At 29.8% G+C, this 20,322-nt stretch overlaps 1 protein-coding gene across 4 annotated transcripts in view; it reads right to left on the bottom strand.

Moving 5' to 3' along the window:
* Positions 1 to 20,322, bottom strand: part of LOC111035929 (syntaxin-binding protein 5) — a 138,567-nt gene that overhangs the window by 73,559 nt on the left and 44,686 nt on the right. For all 4 annotated transcript variants that reach the window (XM_022317760.1, XM_022317761.1, XM_022317763.1 and 1 more), the window contains exons 3-4: positions 941 to 1,123; positions 139 to 273 (exon numbers count right to left, since the gene is read on the bottom strand). In XM_022317760.1, the coding sequence (XP_022173452.1) occupies positions 139 to 273; positions 941 to 1,123 (318 nt within the window). The remainder of the gene's footprint in view (positions 1 to 138; positions 274 to 940; positions 1,124 to 20,322) is intronic.

Raw genomic sequence — 20,322 nt, 5'->3', positions numbered from 1 at the left:
AGTAATGGAACCACAACTAGGTATCCAGCAGCGATCGGGGCGCCGTTATAAAAATTTACGTACAGCCGGCAAGGTTCGAGGCTAACTACGGCAATGATATTTTGGAATTGCTCGCCGTATAAATATTGTTATACTTACACTTCGATGGCTTTATTCCAGTTTATTATGTAGCCGGAAAGGGTAAACGTCTCGACGTTGACGAAATGTACATTTCCCCTTTCCGAACCCACGTACAGCCACTTGCTACGGAGTGGAAGGTGTATAACTGTAATTCTACAAAAAAAAAAAAAGAATAATAATAAATAAAATATCACATTGTACACAATATTTACATAAGACAACACAATTGGAATCGATGTTGAACGTAAGTAAATAAAATCGTAATCCCATATATTATATAGTATAGCTTTGTGCCCAACATATATATGTGGATATAATATAACTACTTGGAGCGAATTTAGTTTGATTTGATATACTGCAGTAATTGCCATTTTGAAGACAACAAAAAATACATTATTCTTACTGTGACCTATTTAGAAATGGAAATAGTTAACAATAAAAACGATACACTTTATTGATATTTACATAATAACGTTTAAAGTTTTAAATTTTCAAATGTGATGTACATAGCAATAAAAAACTATGCTTAGTCGTTGACAAGTTTTTCGAGAATTCTCAAAAACTGATTTCAATAAATTAAACTTACGTATCATGACTTTTCATAGAGCAATATTTTAAGAATAAATAGAACCATTTAACTCAAACACAGATATAATACATTTCCACATTAAATAGATTTGACGAATGGTCGGAAAAATATAAGTGGAACTGTAGGTATTTTATATTAAATAAACATTTAATGATGTATTGGGGTACATTTATTGACAAACGAATACAATAGTAAAACTGTTTTTTTAAACTCCGGTGGTGTATTCCTTACCTTTCTCGTTGAAATTTTAAGCTGTGGACAACGTCAGCCCTTTTTTGCCTGAAATTCCATAGGTGTAAACTATCGTCGGCGGTTACCGTGATTAACGCTCCTTCGTTCATCAGAAACTCCACCTGAACAACGGCCGCCTCTAATTCGTGTCTAACCTGTGCATCGACTCCAGGCCTTCCAATTCTGTATTATAATCTCATTAAGGAAAATCGTAGGCAAGAACAATAACAGTACAATAAAAGCATGACGATAACAATATTTGTATGTATATAGCATCTAGATATATTTAAATAAATCAACACAACGTAGTATTCCACGGTAAATTTCAGACAAATATGCTAATAATTAATTTTAAATACCGAACACAACATAATGTTATTATATTAGTGAAATGTTTAACAAATATGAATCGTCCCGTCTTCGTGAATCCCATTACATTATTCAATGTTATAAAATATTATATATATATATATTTATAATGCTATATGAGCAAATATTTTGAATATTAAATCTCGGATGTCGAACGACTGCAGACGAAACATCCTCTTGATTAATCCGTACATCATCGCGGTTTTGTATAAACTCCCAGGCAGACGCATACAATTATTTTACTCTGTTCGAATAGGATATTATAACAACCATGTCGAGTACGCAGGACACGTAAAGACTATACTGATAATTGTACGAATATTTCTAATCGATTTTATCGTACAACAATAAATTGTTATAAACTTATAAATATTTCTCTCAAATAATATATAGGTAACACACAAACCTGTACGAATATCACTGCAATTAATTCACTACCCATTATGATGAACACGACGAGTGTCGAGTAGGAGGTGTATATTGAATTCGAGCACTCTAAATACATATATATGCATTACAGCATTATCGGTTTACTCGATTATTCAAAATATCATACACGTATATTTTTGTTTTGTTCTAGCGGTACGATATACACATAAGAGTACTTACACGCATGTATAGCAGATTGTAAATTCTTCCGGTAGTTTTCCATTAAAATAGTGAGCATATCTAGTAACGGAAACGTTTAAATTCAAAACGCTCGTTTTTCCGTTCACGCGCCNTAATGGAAAATATTATTATAATATGATTGATTAAAATATTTTAAAAATATATTTTTTAAGTGGTAAATAAATTAAACGTCTTAATAATCGATCAAGTTCATTAAAAATATAAACGTCGTTCACGTTCACGTTCTATTGTAAAAATACGAGTGACGTTCACGTATCGTTCACTATTTATGAACGTGAACGCGTTAACGTGCGTTCATGAACGGCGTTCTTTCCAAACACTGGTATGTATATATATATATACGCGTATACGGTTCAACATAATATGGACCACACGAGAGTGGCGTGCGAGGGAGAAAAAAAAGTAGTGCCGGTGAGAAGTGCGTTTTGGCGTGTGAGGGTGGGAGAGGGTGGGGACCGCTATATAATATTATATGGAAACTTTTCAGCGAGCGTCTCCTCTAATGGATTCGCGTCGAAACGAGAACGCCTCTCATCCCGCGGGCTGTATATAGTGGCCACAGCGCAGGTCGTTACACAGACGATATCGTACATATTGTATAATATACGCATCGTAATTCGTATCACAATATCATATTTATACGCGGCAAAGGGATCATCCGGACACCGGGGATGGGGGGGGGGAGCACCCGAATAATATAATATCGTTGTTGTTATTATATTATACTGCTGTATAAATATATATAATGTATTAATGTACCAGTCACGCGCGTTCTATCCTATTGCCGCACGTCTACTCTACACTAGACACGTCATGTGCATTTGTGTCCGCGTCGAATTTCCTCATGAATTTTTCATATTTATTATTACATAGGTGTCCGCACCGCACCTGTATATAGGTATACCTACTCTGGCACAAACCGTTGTGCGGTCGACGGCGTAGAGGCGGCGAGGGAAATATAACCGCCCCGAACACGTTTTTCAATTACGAAATCCGACGCCCCCTGGGCATGTGGAAAATTAAACCAACAACGTAAAATTGTAAGAATCGACGTTGATGTTATACAGGGTGACGGCGAACCATTGATGACCGGATGCTTGGTATCAAACACATACACGCGCAATATTTATTGATCGATAATACTTGATATATTATTGAAACTACAGCAGACTGTCCTGCGGTTTGAACAATGTTTCGAGATGAAAATCGTATCAGCTTTGACGGCTATAATTGCAGCAAATAATAATGTTTGACTTGATCCACGTGCGTGACGGGCGTTCGAATTTGAGCTAGAAACTAAAGCTCAAGTCATCGCGAAAGTAACCGGATCGATATTGCGTGGTATGATGCAACATATATATATATATGTATATTAAATAATGAGATATGTGCGGAGAACTCCGCGACAACGATCGAACGATGTCGGATTATACAGATGTTTTTTCATTTTGTTTTTTTTTTTTTTTTTACAGTGTTCGGTACCTATATGCTATATGTACGCCGTAAAGCAGCTGCGCACCGTTTCGTTTTACACCGATTACAGGTACCTACAACACTACAACGGTTTAACACAACGCCATAACAACGCCGCTAAAACAAATTACACGTGTACACTGCGTATATGCACCACGTTGCTGGTGCACACAACCGGTGAATTTACACGGGTTCACGTCGTCGTCGCATGTATTAATTTTTTTTTTTCGGAAACCAGATTTTAAGCGGTCTTTTGTTCGACGTGAGGTAAACAAAATTGGGCGACACGCCGCGCTCGACCGAATACCGTCGACGGACCTGCAGGGACCAGGTCGAGTTCGCGGATGAGTTTCCGCCGTTGCGATCCCGGTTCGTCTGTCATCCTCCCGAGTATGATTTTTGTGCAGCCGATTTGCGAATCACCAGCGGCGGCTAATGGTACCTTCGTCCTCGTCGCGCATAATACAACACGTTATAATAATAATATTATTATATTGTTATACCTATACCTCGGTAATACATATTGTGGCATCTTCGAAGCATCGGGCTTGAAAATTAAATTACAAGCGACTATCGATCCGTTCCCCGCACTTGACGTTTTTGTTATTTAACTTACATCCATGTATATAATGCGTATATGCATACTACGTTTATAATATAGGTATAATGTGTTACGTGTCTACATCAGAATATGGTCGACTTGGTCGAGTATAATATATTATGTTATCCAGAGAGGAATGTGAAAACACGTAGATGGAACTCAAATAGATCCGTACACGTAAAATCTTCGATAATTTTTTTTTTTTTTACTTAAATGCGCCTAAATAATATTATATGCTGTATATTATTATTATTGTATGGTATGTGCGGTACAGCCGACCTAAAGTTGCGGGAGTGTGGCCCGGGGCGAATGAAATAACATCATAAATTTCCTCCGACGGTGGCGTTATCACTAATAGCTTTCATAGTTATAAATATAATCGCGCAAACGGTGTGTAGTGCAATGCCGGTATAATATTCTCACTAGGTATAATAAACCACGTAAATATATAGAAGCATGCCACGATGTTATAGTAAAACCATAGCCAATCGATATAGCGAAACCCATATAATACGAAAAAATAGGCAATATTGAATTATCCGTGATAATTATGAACTTAAAGCTTACGACCATGGCATTTCCATACGATAATTTAAAACATATTTTGCAGAAACAATAAAATGCATGGATTATTAAATTGAATTAACATTATCGTTTTCATCATGTTCAATACTTTAGTTATCATAATGATTTAATTTATTTTATTATGGTTAATAATAATATACTTTATACTTTATGACATAAATACGTCGTGGTAAAACAAATTTTAAAAAAAATAGCTTTATTATATGATTTCATTGCCAACAAACACCAATTTTATTTTTAGCTAGGTATTAGTAATTTAAAATCATCACAAATATAATAAAACGTATTTTCTAATATGAAACACAGTTTAATAAAATATTAGGTACTTAGTCCAACAACGTTTATGAGACAAATTTAATCTTCTTTCATACAGTTTATTATACGCAAGAAATACATTATTGAATACACATTTAAAAGATATGTTTGTTAGTTACAATAAATTATTAATACACACAAATGAGCAACAATAGCTACAACCATAACAATGATACTTAATTATAAATTTATAAATACAAAAAAAAAGTTGCCTATATTATTTTCTTTTTAATAAACTAATGAAAAACGGTATTTTTTAAATGAATAATTCCAAAGATTGCATTAATATAAAACTTAAATTCATAAAAAGGTTTTATGGATATTTTAAAACAAAAAATGATTCAAATATGAAATATAAATTTGCATACTTTGTATAATTCCAAAATAATTACTAAATAAGTCTATAATAATAATAAAATGTAATTAAATAGTTTAAAGACTTTTGGAAATATGCTTATAGTTCTGAAATGTTGACACAAACCGTTTTAATATTTACTGATATACAACAATTGCGTAAAACTCTAATAATAACTAGGGTACAACACAAATAAATAGGTCAATGTCAAAATCGTATCGTTATTGAATCTCAGAAAATCTATTTGTTTTTATTTTATTTATATTTGCTCTGGTCACTATACTGGCTAGTAATAAATTAATATTCTATAGTCAATAAAAACAAAGAGGAAATATTTTATTTTTTGGTCAACCCCTTCAAAATTAATATCATATAAGATTCATTCTAAAAAATGTGTCAATAAGCATTATATGTATGATAGGTTAACATCTCTTGTGACGGTCAAATAATATCTTGAATAAATATCAACATCTGTAGAAATAATGCAAATTACACACTTAAAAAAATATAAGGAAATAATTATTAACTCCTACCCTAATACTATTATAGTCTATAGGAGTTTAAAGGCCCATTGTATGGGGTAATCAAAAATTATTCATCAGATTTAAAAAAATAATGTTTATGTAAAATTTGAATTACTAGTAGGTAGTATACATTTTAAATCTTGAAAATTACATTAAGTTTTTGTAGTAATGTTAAAAAATATTCAATATCACTCCCATTTTATTTTTAACTTAAGTATTTTTTCTTGGCCGCCCTAGTATCTCAAAACCTTAAAATCTGCTATTTTCTCTTTGGGGATGCATAACAGACTGTTAGAAACTTGTTCTCTTTTTAGAGATTTTGATGAACTGAAGTCACATTATATACGTCACCAACTTGATTACGGTCGACATGCTTCAACAGGTTTATATGATTTTAATTTTATTATTTTTTAGATGCATGTCGTGCAAGTAATTTGGGATACTGGGTTACATCAAATATTTTTGAAAATTGTAACAACTCAATATTATTTATAATCTTTAAAACTTCTTCGAATATTTAATTACTCAAATTGTAAAATAAATTTGATTATTGGAAATTAGATGAATCATTTCGGAAAACCTATAATGTCCTATATATATAGGTATATGTATATATTTGTAACTTATTGATGTGTGGCACTCATTATATATTTATAGAATTAACATTTTTTAATTAAATTTTTATCTATGGGTCACATAAACTTTGGATAACATATTAGTCCATTGAAAAATACGTTGTCTCTTCTAGAATAAGTTTATGATGAACAATTTAAGATTTTCTATTAGGTACTTATTATGTGCTAAAAAATTCTTAACCTCCTTAACATAATATACCCATTAAATGCTTTGATAATTCTAAGATATTCTAACTTCTAAGAGCTAATTCTATTTTGTAAAATGTACTATTAAAACTACAACTCCAATAATCAAAAAATATGAGTGGAAAAAATAAGTACTGATGCAGATAAAGTTTGCCAAATGAAAATATAAATCGAATTAGATAATTAAAGCAACAAACTTTATTTTTTTTTAATAAAGAATATAGAAAAAATAATAAAGAACGAAAACGGCGGACAATCAATACTTTCAACTTCAAAATAAGAAATTTTAAACTTTTGTTATTTAAGGTTTAACAATAATCTGCAATTACAAAAATCGTATATGTAGATGTATAATATCTTATATGCGATTAGCCATCTGATATAATATCAATTAATTATTATGGTCTTTGTAAAATTGTTATAAATGTTTGAGCGAAAACTGTGATTAAATACTTTATTAAATTACGATAATTTAAATATGCTGTACAAATATATGTATAATGTATAACTAGAGAAATACGAGAAACACACAAGCTACACAAGCATGACAACTCTATATGGTTTCTACTTCCAAGCTCCTGTACATGATTTATGAATATGCATTGAAATATAACCAATAATTAATGGTATATCCCTTATTATTTACATTCAATACGTTAAAATTGGCAATTTATTAAAACGGACTAAGCGCACCTAAATAACACGTGATAATACCGGTGTGCTAGACATATAAATGTATAGTTATGGTATTGTATATAGGTAGTAATACTAGTAGCGATGTATGATATAATAATATAGATGATTTATTTAATTGTCAATAGCAAATAAAACGACGTATTGTTTAAAGAAAATGATACCACCAGTACTACGATATCGTTAAATAATACATTTCATAAAACCAACAATGGTATTGGTAACCATAGCCAACAAAATCCTGGACGACATAACGGACGTACATTGTAGGTTTTATAATAGTAATCTAAAACAAATGTATGATTTATTGAAAAAAGGAACCGTTAAGTACTTATATGTATACATTATACAATATATATAAATATACATTGTAACGAACCAAAATAAAATAAAATGCAAATAATTTTAGCATCATATGTGATTGGGCTTAAAAAATAAGAACTAATCAATTTTTTCTAGTAAATACTAATTTATTCATCGCTCAACAAAGTTAATCAAATTTATAAATGAAAATGTTCTATAACAATATTATAAATAGTATATTAACTGCACTAACTTCAACTACATACTTTTATTTTATCCAAACTAACGCTACAAAATTGAAATTACATGAATGGAGCAAAACAAATAGCTACGTAAAATAAATTAACTTTTAGTTCGATGTTAAATTCGAAGCTTAGAAATGTTATGCATTTTTACATTTCTACACTTTTTATAAACCTGTTAATTTTTAAAACTATTTTTAATTTTAGCATTCTTTAAATATTTATAATGATTAAAATATATTACATTTTAAAAATGGTCATATGATACGTATAAACTAGTTGATTTAAAATAGTTTCACATCTCAAAATCCGAGGATATATTGAAAGAAAAAGCAAATTTTCATCATACAAAAAAGAGAGTTCAAATATATATCATTTAAATTGTTGTAATATTTAAATTTTAGCTTACTATTTTGTTTTTAGAACATATATTCCTAACACTCATTTTTATGACTTATGCAAAAACTCGGAAATAGCTCATTCTTTTTTTTGATAAAACACAAAAAATAAACTTGAAAACATGAATACTCTGAACACTTTGAAGTAAAACTTTAATATAGAAATAAATAGAAGTGTTGTAGTCTATAAAAGAAATGTTCTTAAATGAGAAAAAAACAATTTTTTAAAAGTGGCTGGACGGGATTTTTGTATTTGACTGCCGTTTTGAGGAAATTAACTCAACAGGTTATATAAACACCTTGCCTACCAGTATTATTGATTTTCGTGAACAGTTTGACCTCAAAAATATAACAGTAGTATTCTTTAAAGAATTTAACCAAAAATAAAACTTTTATACGTTTAATATAATGGTATCATGAATACTCAAATATTATAAATACTAACGATATGTTCAATAACGATTTATCAACAAATATATTTGTTATTAAAACCGTATAGGTAGATTACTATAGACGTTTTTATTTCATGAAAATAAGAGGCCAAAAAAATAACGTTCAGCCTGAAAATTTAATGTTATTATAAGTTATAATAATATTGCCTTAATCATCATGCTACAAAACGTTAACTGTGAAGATCAATTTTGCTATGACTTGATATATTGTATTTGAAAAATAGATACAACACGTAATGTAACTCTTACATTATTTTAATAAAATCATACTACACAATTCTTTCAAGAAAAAAATCAAATTTACATAAATTTCATCGCATTGTATGATGTACCTAAGCAAACACTCAATAATCTTTTAGATAATAGGAAATATATCATAGATGTATAATATCTATATAATATGATATGGATATAAATATATTCCAAGTGAGGCATAACATATTGTGAAACCAATACCTTTGGTTCGAATCTAAAATGTAATATTTTGAATACGGTTCGTTGGATTTTCATTTAAAGATTTCCATAAAGATAGATATTACATTTAAATGTATAATACTTGAATTTTGATCATTTAAATTTAGTTTTAAGACTATCTCCTTTTGAATACGTAATTATATTATTATCTGTGCATTCAAAGTTTTGCAGTTACGGTAATTTAAACATTAACTTTTAAACTATAAACTATTTTTCAATTAGACAAAAAATAAATTCGATAATAATAGTTTCTATTCAAAAGTCACAATCATATTAGCACCGTCGGGTCAGTGAATCAAAACATTAAATTATATGCACATAAATTAAAAATATTTAAATAAAGTGATGCATAATAATAAATTGTTGCATTATGTAGGTACAGCATCAAATATTTTTACCGTCTACGCTAAGGTTACCTACTGGAACCTATTTCAGAGCAACGATATTTAACTAGTGTATTATATCTTTGAAACTATACCAAAGGTAAACCCAGTCTTGGTGCTTTGGTCTAATTATAGCGAATGAAACTTGAATCCCTTTGACTGAACATCCTTTTGACAACGATAAAGAAAATACTTTTAGTAATGATGATGATGACGACGCATGCAGGTTGTTTCTGGTCATCACAATATACTTTAAATGTGTATAAATATAGGATTATAAATAGTATGGAATTTCGGTAGTCTGTATATTATAAAAATGTGTGGCAGGTATAAGCCTAAATTACTTAGCATACTTACAAAGCACACTGTATACTAAAACCGTTTTATTTCTTTCGAATGTATAATTATTACCTATAAATAACGAAACTTTCTTAGAACGTATAGTCTTCAGTTATACCCGATTTACTTATTTTAAAAAGTTTACCAGAAAAGTACGATTCCACAAGATCTATTTTTTTTTAAAGTTCAATCTTGAGCGATAAATGTTGTATAAAAAACTTTATGTTAACTTCCATAATCTAAAAGAATATAACTGAACTAAATTTTTGAGAAATCACTGAAAAAAATCTAATGGAAATTACTGAGCAGCTAAATTATATACTTAAAGTAGATTGGTATATGAGAACTTAAAATATTTGTTTAAATGTAAAAATACATATACATATTAATTTATTTACAATTCAGGATAGTAAAAATAAACATTAAACTAATTTTTAAATTTATCTTATACTTTTTAATTTTTTTCTATAGTCTGTCATACTTATATAATTGTATTATGCTTTTATTATAATATATTATTATTAAATTATAAAAACTATACATCGTTTTAATTAATTTTTAGTGGTATTACTGGTATATCATCCAATCATAAATTCTCAATAAATATTGGTATTCATATATATTTATGATAATTGATTAAATTGAAAACAATAAGATAAATTTACACATTTCTAAAGACAATTAATGAAATATACTTCAAATGTTATCAACTTGACATCAAATTAAATTTAAATAAAGTGTATGAATACAAATGGAAAATTATATATTATGTTGTCTTATATTAGAGCTCCATTTCGGCAGTTATTTTTTGACTAATTCAACAATATATGAATAAATGATTCATTATCATACGAGTGCATGAATTTCGTGTTAATAAGGCACAATATATCACAAAATTAAAATTAGACAAATTAAAAAAATCTATTTTTATAATAATGGTTTTTAATTAACTACAATTCTTTATTTCTTTGTAAATGTATTATAATTGAAAACACTGTGACATAATATTATTTGATAACAGTAACTACCAAACTAAACATTTTAAATTTTAAATATAATTTACCAAAAATATCAATATTACAAACATTTTACTATAAAAATTATCTATTGCGGATTATTAGGATAATTCTAATAAAACATGAAATCAACGGAATACTCAAATTTAAAGATTTGATTAAATAGGTTTAAACCACACAGTATACCAAGTTTAGGTAACTTATCCTAATTTTCAAATAGTCAAACCCTTGGTATCAACAGTAAAACTAGAAAAATTATATTATTCTTATGTTTGTTTTACAATTTGAAGTTTTTTAATTATAACAAAATAGTAAAAACTTTAATTTTTGTAATTTTATAATTGAAAGGCTATAAAAATATGTTTAAACGACAGAAATAACAACCACTATTTTTCAGATTTAATAAAAATTACTTCACGAATACCTCTACATAAAACCAGAATAACGTTTATGAAGTCTGTAATTTTTATTACGTTTGGTGAACTTTACAGTTATTAAATTTAACAATAAATGACTGTATCTAGTCTAATACAGTATAATATGTTTAATGGCGTTTATAAGACGTATATTATCCATATTACTACCAAGTTTTGTACTTAGAAGTATAAACTACTTAATATAATATCTACTTTATTAACTTTGTTGTTCATTAAATATAATCAACAAAACTTCAAACAATAACTTGTAATATTTTAATTATTTAAGGTTAGTATAATTTTAAAAATTGGAACAGTCATAAATCCCGAAAAAAATTTTCATTACCAATCAGTCTGACCTACATTTGTCTATATTGGCCATATCATGTTGTGTCGAATACGAAACTGTAATGATATACTTGGAATATGTAACATTTAGATAAAATAACTAAATACGTTATGAAATAATATCTATGTGCTATAAATGTATTCTAATTTGTAATATGTTAACTATTTGATTTATAATAAAAAAAAAATAATAAATAAATAATAAAAGTTCACTTCAATATAAAACAGGAATGTAAACCTACTAGCTCCGAGATTGTCAATGTACCTATACATATAAACACCGAGATTGCCTATCCCATGCGCCGTCTAATACAAAACATAATTAAATAATATAAAAATACCAAACATTCATCATAAAAATTAATTTATATATCCCAGTAAATCATGTCGTAATTTATAATTTTATTTTTGAAAATAACCTCATTAAGTTTTGATGATTAAAAAAAAATACTCATTTAAATATTTTTTAAACACCTATACTATGTTGAATTATACATAGATCAGAAATTACAAATTATTTTTTTATATTACAGAATCTACAATGTTGTGATACCGACCAAAAATAAACTTAAATCTTAAATTTTACATCAACAATACCTACATACTTTAATTAATGTTTAGTTAAATACAGACAATATTTGATATGACGAGATTTACATGATAAAACAAACACGAATATGGAAACACTATTTTTGCGATTGCACCGAACAAATCGTTTTTGACACCCAGTTTACTACACACTGACTGCATAGAGGTGATTAAATATTGTGTTATATCTATCTATAAAAAATGTTAAAACTCATTACAAATTGAACTAAGAGCGTCAATATTTTCAACATAAAAAATTAACTGCCACATTATTATTAATCACGGTCCGTTTTAAGAAAATGTATTAATCTCCTTTCTATTAAATAAAATCATGCGATAATCGCCCTCAAACTCACACACACACACACACAAATGAAGGTATACGTATATGCGTCCTCACTCATGAATATGTATTATTGTAAATTTAAGCGAATCATGTAAATTCGCACCATGACCGTTATAAATTTGTAATGTGTATAATATATTACGCCATGGTTTATTATAATAACATATCTATTGAAACGTTTGTGCGTCATCGGAAGCGATAATACAGCTATAGAGGGTGCACATACTGACATAAGTTCGTGTGTTGAATTAAGCTTAATTTAATGATACCCGGTCGTGAAGTTTACAGGGGGATTGCAGTGTGGGCAATATTCCTAGGAATGTTCAATCATTATTGCCAGGTTTAGCCTATATGTGAGTGGGTGAGGTGTGTATAGTTTCCCCAATTAATATGACTCGATTAACACACAAGTACACAATGGAGCCATAATAAGGGGAGCTAAATATACGCGGATACCGGCCATATATGGACGTCTAAAACGCATATAATATCGAATATGTCCGCACAATATAATACTAAGCACTTATGAACATCCACGCAAACGCGGTATACTCGGTAACTATCTGGTCTTTGCAAATGTGTTATATAATGCATAAGCGTATTATTCAGTACCTATTATATAATGTATGCATATAAGTTATAACTTGTAGAACTATCAATGGTTTTTCGAAATATGCCTTTGAAGCGGAAACTTCTACTGTTAAAGTGTTAACATATGTATTATGTTTCTACTATAAATATAATACGCTGCTGTTGCTCTTGCCAGAATACGAGGAATACCGTGGAATTTGAAGGGACCTAAGCTCTTCTGTATAGAACGAAAACACTATGGAATGTCGCCAAACTACGACCAGCCACGACTTATTCAATTCATGCATGCACGGTCATGCTAAGTCACAAGTGAAATTGACGGACAGCAATATGAACTTAAAGCTATAATATGATATAAAATTGGTTTAAACTTTAAAATACGTAAATATTAACTCCACGTAATAGGGAGCTGAAAAAGACCTTTATTTCTCATCCCGAATATAAAACATGTGATGCAATTATCATATTTTATTTAACTATCGTTTATAGTCCAACCTTAATTATAATAAAGCATAAATAAGCAATAAATCAAACTACAATTCTAAATTATAGCAACAAAAATAGTTCTTTAGTTTTTCGTTCACAAGTTTTATATTTTATAAATTAATCAAAGAAAACAAAACATTAAACCCAATTCGATTTATGTTTGAAAACTGTTTATTTTTTTCTTCTTAAAAATGATTTGTAAATTCAGCAAAAAACAAAATCATATAGTTAAGTTTACACTCATAAAATATGGAAACGATTTTTAGAAGTGTAGAAATAATTTGACTATAGGGTCGAAAAAATGACCCAAGAAATGTGCCACGAGGGACAATAATGACAATTACCTACGAGGCTATACGACATATCAGTAAAAAAATCCAATTGACCAGACAGTCTTCAGAACATAAAAACAAAAACAAAAGGCGTAACATAAACACATTTCACCATAAATTGTTAATGTATTCATTTCGTTGAAAGCCAATGAACATTTTAATAAAATATCTATATATAAAGTGCTATTTGTTATTTGTTGCTATCCTCAATGAATAAGTTGATAAATCATCCAAAATTGAAAATATATGTTACTGTATTACAATTTATATTATGTGAACAAAAATAAAATAAAGCTCACGTTTCTAAATCTTTGATATCAAAATTTCAGAGTTTAGTTAACTTTGCAGCTCTCTCTCAGAACGTAAAATGAACTTTTATCATTAAACAAGAAGTACTAAAACTATTAGTACAGCTTACATTTATTCATGTATATTTTTTACCTTTTGATTATATTAAATGTATGTATTACTTACCTATATATTAGATAAATATTTTTAGTTATGCATTAATATACTTAGTAATTTATTTTTTTATTTTAATTTTCAAGTCAGTGAACCAAAATAATTTATCATACGTTTCTCGTAAAATGAATACGACAAGTTTTTTTCATTAAAATGACACATTTTTCAGATGATATAACACATTAAAGTTGCCAGCTCATTCAATATAAGGACAAATTTTGTCCAAAAAAGTTTAAGAAAGAAAAAATTACTCAAATCCCGTTGCGAATACCAGTATACAGCCAAACTCTATAATATAGGGAAACGTTGATGACAATCTCTTAGAATTTATCTTCATCACGTTCAACCAATTCGAGCTGTCAACGTGATCAACCCCTTCACCACACCATTCTCTCAACCGTATATGACCGGAATGTCCGAAAATGCGTAGGAAATGCACAAATTTATTCAACTGACAGTTTTGGGGGACCACCAACACTATTCAGGGACTCACGACAGTATATAATAAATAATATGAAATAATGTTATCCATTAATGAGTGCGGGAAGCTTCTGTCACGAGCAACACAATGAACTTTCAGAAACCGACGTTTTTGAGAAATGGTTTTACACCGCACTGGCGCAATGAGGTGATAGCAATAACTCTGATACTATTTAACTATTTACTGTTAATGCGGTTTCGTTGATTAATATAGTAGTCAAACTGAAAGAGTAATCTACAATTAATCATTTCAAGTTGAGACGTCTAATGGATCCTACTTTTGAATGTCTACAGTTAAGATATTTTGTGAGACATTTTTTTTCTTAAGTAAAGAAACGGTATCAATTTTCTTTAAAAAAAAATATGAAATATTCGTCGCGTACGCGTTAATAAGGTTGAAATTATACTAAAAGTATTTCGTATAAAGGAGAAACTTTTGATCTGTACTTAAAATAAATTTAGGAAGATTTAAAATTAACTAAAACGACTGGTAATATTGATTGAGAATTGAGATTCTAGTTGACAATTTTAGTCTGTCAATTTTGCAGTTGATACCTCGATACTTCCAAACAAAAATGTTATACATCTTGAAATTCACTTAATGGGTGATATCTATAAATATACCTAGGTAAACCTATTTAAACTTTTAAGACAAGTATTAAGAAAACTTTGTTGAAGAATCAAGCGACAGGTTAAACGTTATTTTGGTGAGCTGTATGAGAAATGACAAATATTGTTTTTAAGACAAAAGCCAATTTTGAGTGATTTTCCAGTGAACGAAAATCTATAATAAAACCCTAAACGTCTACGACTGGTAATCGCACATGGCTCCCGGTGAACACGATCGGGGTCCAGTTTGTAAACAGAAATGCCTATACACATAAACTACTGTTTAAACGTAATATCAATGACACGATAATAAAGGTAGGTAGTAATCATAATAACGATAATAACCACAGGGCACAGTTGGTTACCACATGTGTTATATCCGATACATGGGCTTACACCTCGACGGGTTCGCCGCGAGCCGTTTATTTAGCAGAGGGACTACATTACACATTTTTCTGTTTTCCCCGCGAGTATTGATTTCTCTAGTTTCCATGTTTTAGGTCACAAGCCGGGCGGGGCGAGTAGATTTTTCGGCGGCCGAAGACAATGACGGAGAATCGGGAATGTATGTGTGTGTGTGTGTGTGTGTGTGTGTGTGTGTGTGTGTGCGTGCAGCGAGCATATATAGCAATACGACTAGATACAATTTTTTAAATTTATAAAAAATTATTACATTTTAACACGCTTTTATTTTTATTACCGTATTCGTATATCGTACAGACGATTCAATAATGTAGGCGAATAATCGATTTAATATCGACAGACCACAATAATGGTAGTATAAATCACCGACACGCGTACAATACACAGTATCTATAGTATATTAGACGACGACAGGGGTACAGTAGATATATTAGCTGCTGGTGGTTAAATGACAGTCCAACCGGCTATCAGCGCGCGCGCGCACACACACGCACACACACACATACACACACACACACACACACACACACACACACACACACACACACACGGACTGACAGGTGTCCCATGTGTCCCACCCTATAAGCCTATTTCCTGAAATTGAATGCACTGAAATGTGAAGTCGCGGACATGTTTCGGAAACAATCTGGCGAGGCACAAATATAATAATACGCTGAAGTTTGTTATTATTACTAGAAACGTACCCCCAAAAATTATAATTATGAAAATGTTATCATTGTTACCGACATATGCGGCGACGAGAGCTGCGTAAATAAGTACATACCTATCAAGCGGTTAAAAAAGGTACGCGAGTGTACACGGCGGATATTATTATCACCGCGACGAGAGACCATATATCGCGCCGCCGACGCGTGATTGTCGGGTTTTCCGGACGAGCGTCAAAGAAAATAATATTTTCCCGGAAATGTTTTACATTATCTCTATCCCCGCGCTCGCGACACTTCTCTACGACTGCAGTATCCTTCCTCTCGTCACGCTCCGTTTCCGGAAACACAGTGGTCGGTTACACGCGGGGCGGCTGGATCTCGTAACTAAATCAAATTCGGGGAAATTCCATACAACTCCTCTTTTATTATTATTATTATTATCGTAAAACAATATGCTAATGGCTAAGGTTTTTGCGTTATCCGTAACTTTTACGTGTATACAATGTAGTCTTTCTAAGAAACTATATCGGAACACGGCCAAGACCAATACAATTTGTACCGGGCGGTTGCCTTGCTCAAATCAAAACTTTAGAGCCATTTTAAAAATTCCCTACTCGTTTCCGCCATTAAAACGAACTTACTCGCGACCGATTCGATTTCCTTTGGTTTATATTTTTTTTTAGGTAACAATAATACGGATGTGGCCACGACTGTTCAAAAATGGTAAATGTACCCGAAGTGATGGAAAAATTGCAACTGATAATAGTTTGAAGTGTAATATTATGCATGTGAAATATTATAAAGTTGTATTGAATGTTTTTGACCATTAAAATAGTACCATTAGCTAGATGAATGATAGTCCGCGATATATCATCATGCAAATATTGTCAGATTTTTTTGTATATATTGTGGCCTCCCAACACGACAAGTTATGAATGCTTTATTTTTGTTGATAAAAACTTTGTTTCAATTTATTTAATTTTAAAATATTGTTTTACTTGTACCTACGTAAAATACAACATAAATATGTATTACTAACTTTACTGCGCAGTATATAATTTAAGAATAAAAAGAAACAGAAAATAAGGAAAATATACTAATGGTTAAAACAAAACAATTTAATACTGTATATGATGGCGGGTATACGCAATTTCAACAGTTACCTACTGTCTTTTATATAACACGCAACATAGAAAAACCATTGCGATCCATATTTCCTTCATAGGTGGAGCGCGGAGGGGATTAGGTTTGAATAAGCATATTGAAAATGAATATTTTCAATAGAAAATAGTCATCTTAATTTACAACAGCTACGATATATTAATTGATTATATCTTATAGGTTACACAAAATACAAGTATTAACATTCTTCGAGGAAGCCAATTTAGCCAACCTAATTTAAGAAATTAAAATGTAAATTTTTACATGTAACCAAAACTGCAAATACTTAATATAAATATTTAAATGCCAATGACCTTGTAATCAAAACGTATTTCTTCCAATAATAATAATAGTAAAAAGTAGTGCATAAAAATAAAAGTAAGTGGAAAATACAAACAAAATATAATAGCAGATACTTGACAGATTAATTCAGATTGTTTTTATTGAATAATTTGGTAACCTATAGGTTATCTTTAATATTTTCACTCAAGACTATAATAAATGAGAAAAATAAATGGACGGGTTTCTGAATAAGTATTTTGTGTCAGATAAACGATGTTATTAACTATTAAGGACCTGAACAGATAATGGGTTTTCAAAGAACGGATAATTCAATACATCCATTAAATCATCCTTTTGCTCGGTTTCTCCACACCCATTATGAAAATGTCCACTAATTACCAACCCAACGAAAATTTCGTCTGACCTGCAATATTGTAAATAAATAAATTAACAAGTATAAAATAATAATAAGCCAAATTCAAAACATTGATATTACACAATTTGCATATTTTTATTATTTTTCAGAGAATTTCATTTTTATTTGTAATCATTCAATATTAATCTTAAAAATAAAATAAGTAATTTAACGAATAGGTACGTTCTGTTTTTTTGTTTATAAAGAAAACGATACAGTATGTAATATTTAAACTTAAGTTCAATGGAAAATATTTAAATATTTTGATTTTAAGTTTCAGCTGAAATATGTAGGGATGTATACCAAAGAGTTGTATACAGTACACGATGTAAAAATAAATTTTAGAAGAATCCTCTAACGCCCAACTGTGTCTCACAATGTCGACACTAAAATATATAGGTACATCATAAAAAGTCACTACCATGAAGTTATGAACGTTGGATCAAATCTGTGACCTGAATTCCGTCTATTGTTTACTATTAAGGCTTAACAGAACAAAAGGGCCGTAAAAAAAATTCCTTGTACAACACTCCGGAGGCGATGTTATCCTTTCTTTTTCTCCTACGTTTTTTCTCCTCCTGTCGCAAGTTCCCTATCGCGTGTTGGTGTATCACTTGTAATAGGTTTTGTGAGTATGACGGTTTTTTGCGCATTTCCCACATACTGACACTGATGAATGTACCTTTATCTTTTAATTTTTGTCCTACGCCCTTCTTTTATCTAATAACTTCAAGGAATGGAATTTTTTTTCGCTTTCTTTCGGGATTGAGATTTCGATAAAGGACATGTCTTGAGAAACGTAGCTATAAAGAAAAGTCGTTACACACACTTCAGAATGTTAGAATATTTCTTATTATATACATTATATTTATTTATATTTAAGCATTAATGCATTATATTATAAATATTAAAATACACCCATAAAAAAAAATTATCACCCAAAGAACTATAACATATTTTAATAAACATAAATATTTGAAAAATGAGAAAAACCACAATAATATAAAATTGATAATAGGTATTTATATCAAACTGAAATGTTGATTTTTATAATTATGAGTAATTTCTCATATTTTCTTTGAAAAATATTTCTGATTAGGTATTGCTAAAATTATTTTAATTAATGGCTTTAACTTAAATAAAAATATTATTCTCAAATATGAGATACGGGTATATTTTTGGTTAGAATAATTTATAGCCAAGTCATTGAAAATAATTTTTCTGAAAGCATTAACTCATAACTTAAACATTAGAGTTTAAAAACGTGTTATGAATCAAATCAAATAAATTTAAATAAGATTACCCAACCAATAAAAGTAAAAGTAAGTAAGAGTAAAAATAAATATCAATAAGTACTTATACACTTGTACTGACACTACATTTATTTAAATTTTAAACAGTCGAAACCCATCAATTGTCATATATCTAGTTATCTATATAATGTGATAGTTTGTTATGAAATTTAAAAAAAACAACGAAAAAATTGGTCTTGTCAGTAACTCACGACCGTTAATGATCTATACTCCTGTCCGACAGTATTTGAAAAGTTTTGAGTACCAAGAACGAATGGGTGAATCATAATTATACTCTATAGCTAGCGTAACACAACAATAACAACTTCAACTACTACTATACTGATTCTCTTCGTCTTGAAATTTATTGCATAACCCGCGGGTGTCTTGCCCAAGTATATAATCCCGTAAATATAAGCTCTTTCTCCCTCTCTACTCCAGCATATAGGCTACCATCTCCTGATATTCGAATACAACGCATATTATACCCGTCTAAGGCTCTACTTATCT

This window comes from Myzus persicae, unplaced genomic scaffold (assembly GCF_001856785.1).
Source record: "Myzus persicae strain clone G006 unplaced genomic scaffold, MPER_G0061.0, whole genome shotgun sequence".
NCBI lineage: Eukaryota > Metazoa > Arthropoda > Insecta > Hemiptera > Aphididae > Myzus > Myzus persicae.
Note: the sequence above shows the minus strand (reverse complement) of the source record. Positions and strands in the feature narration are given on the sequence as shown.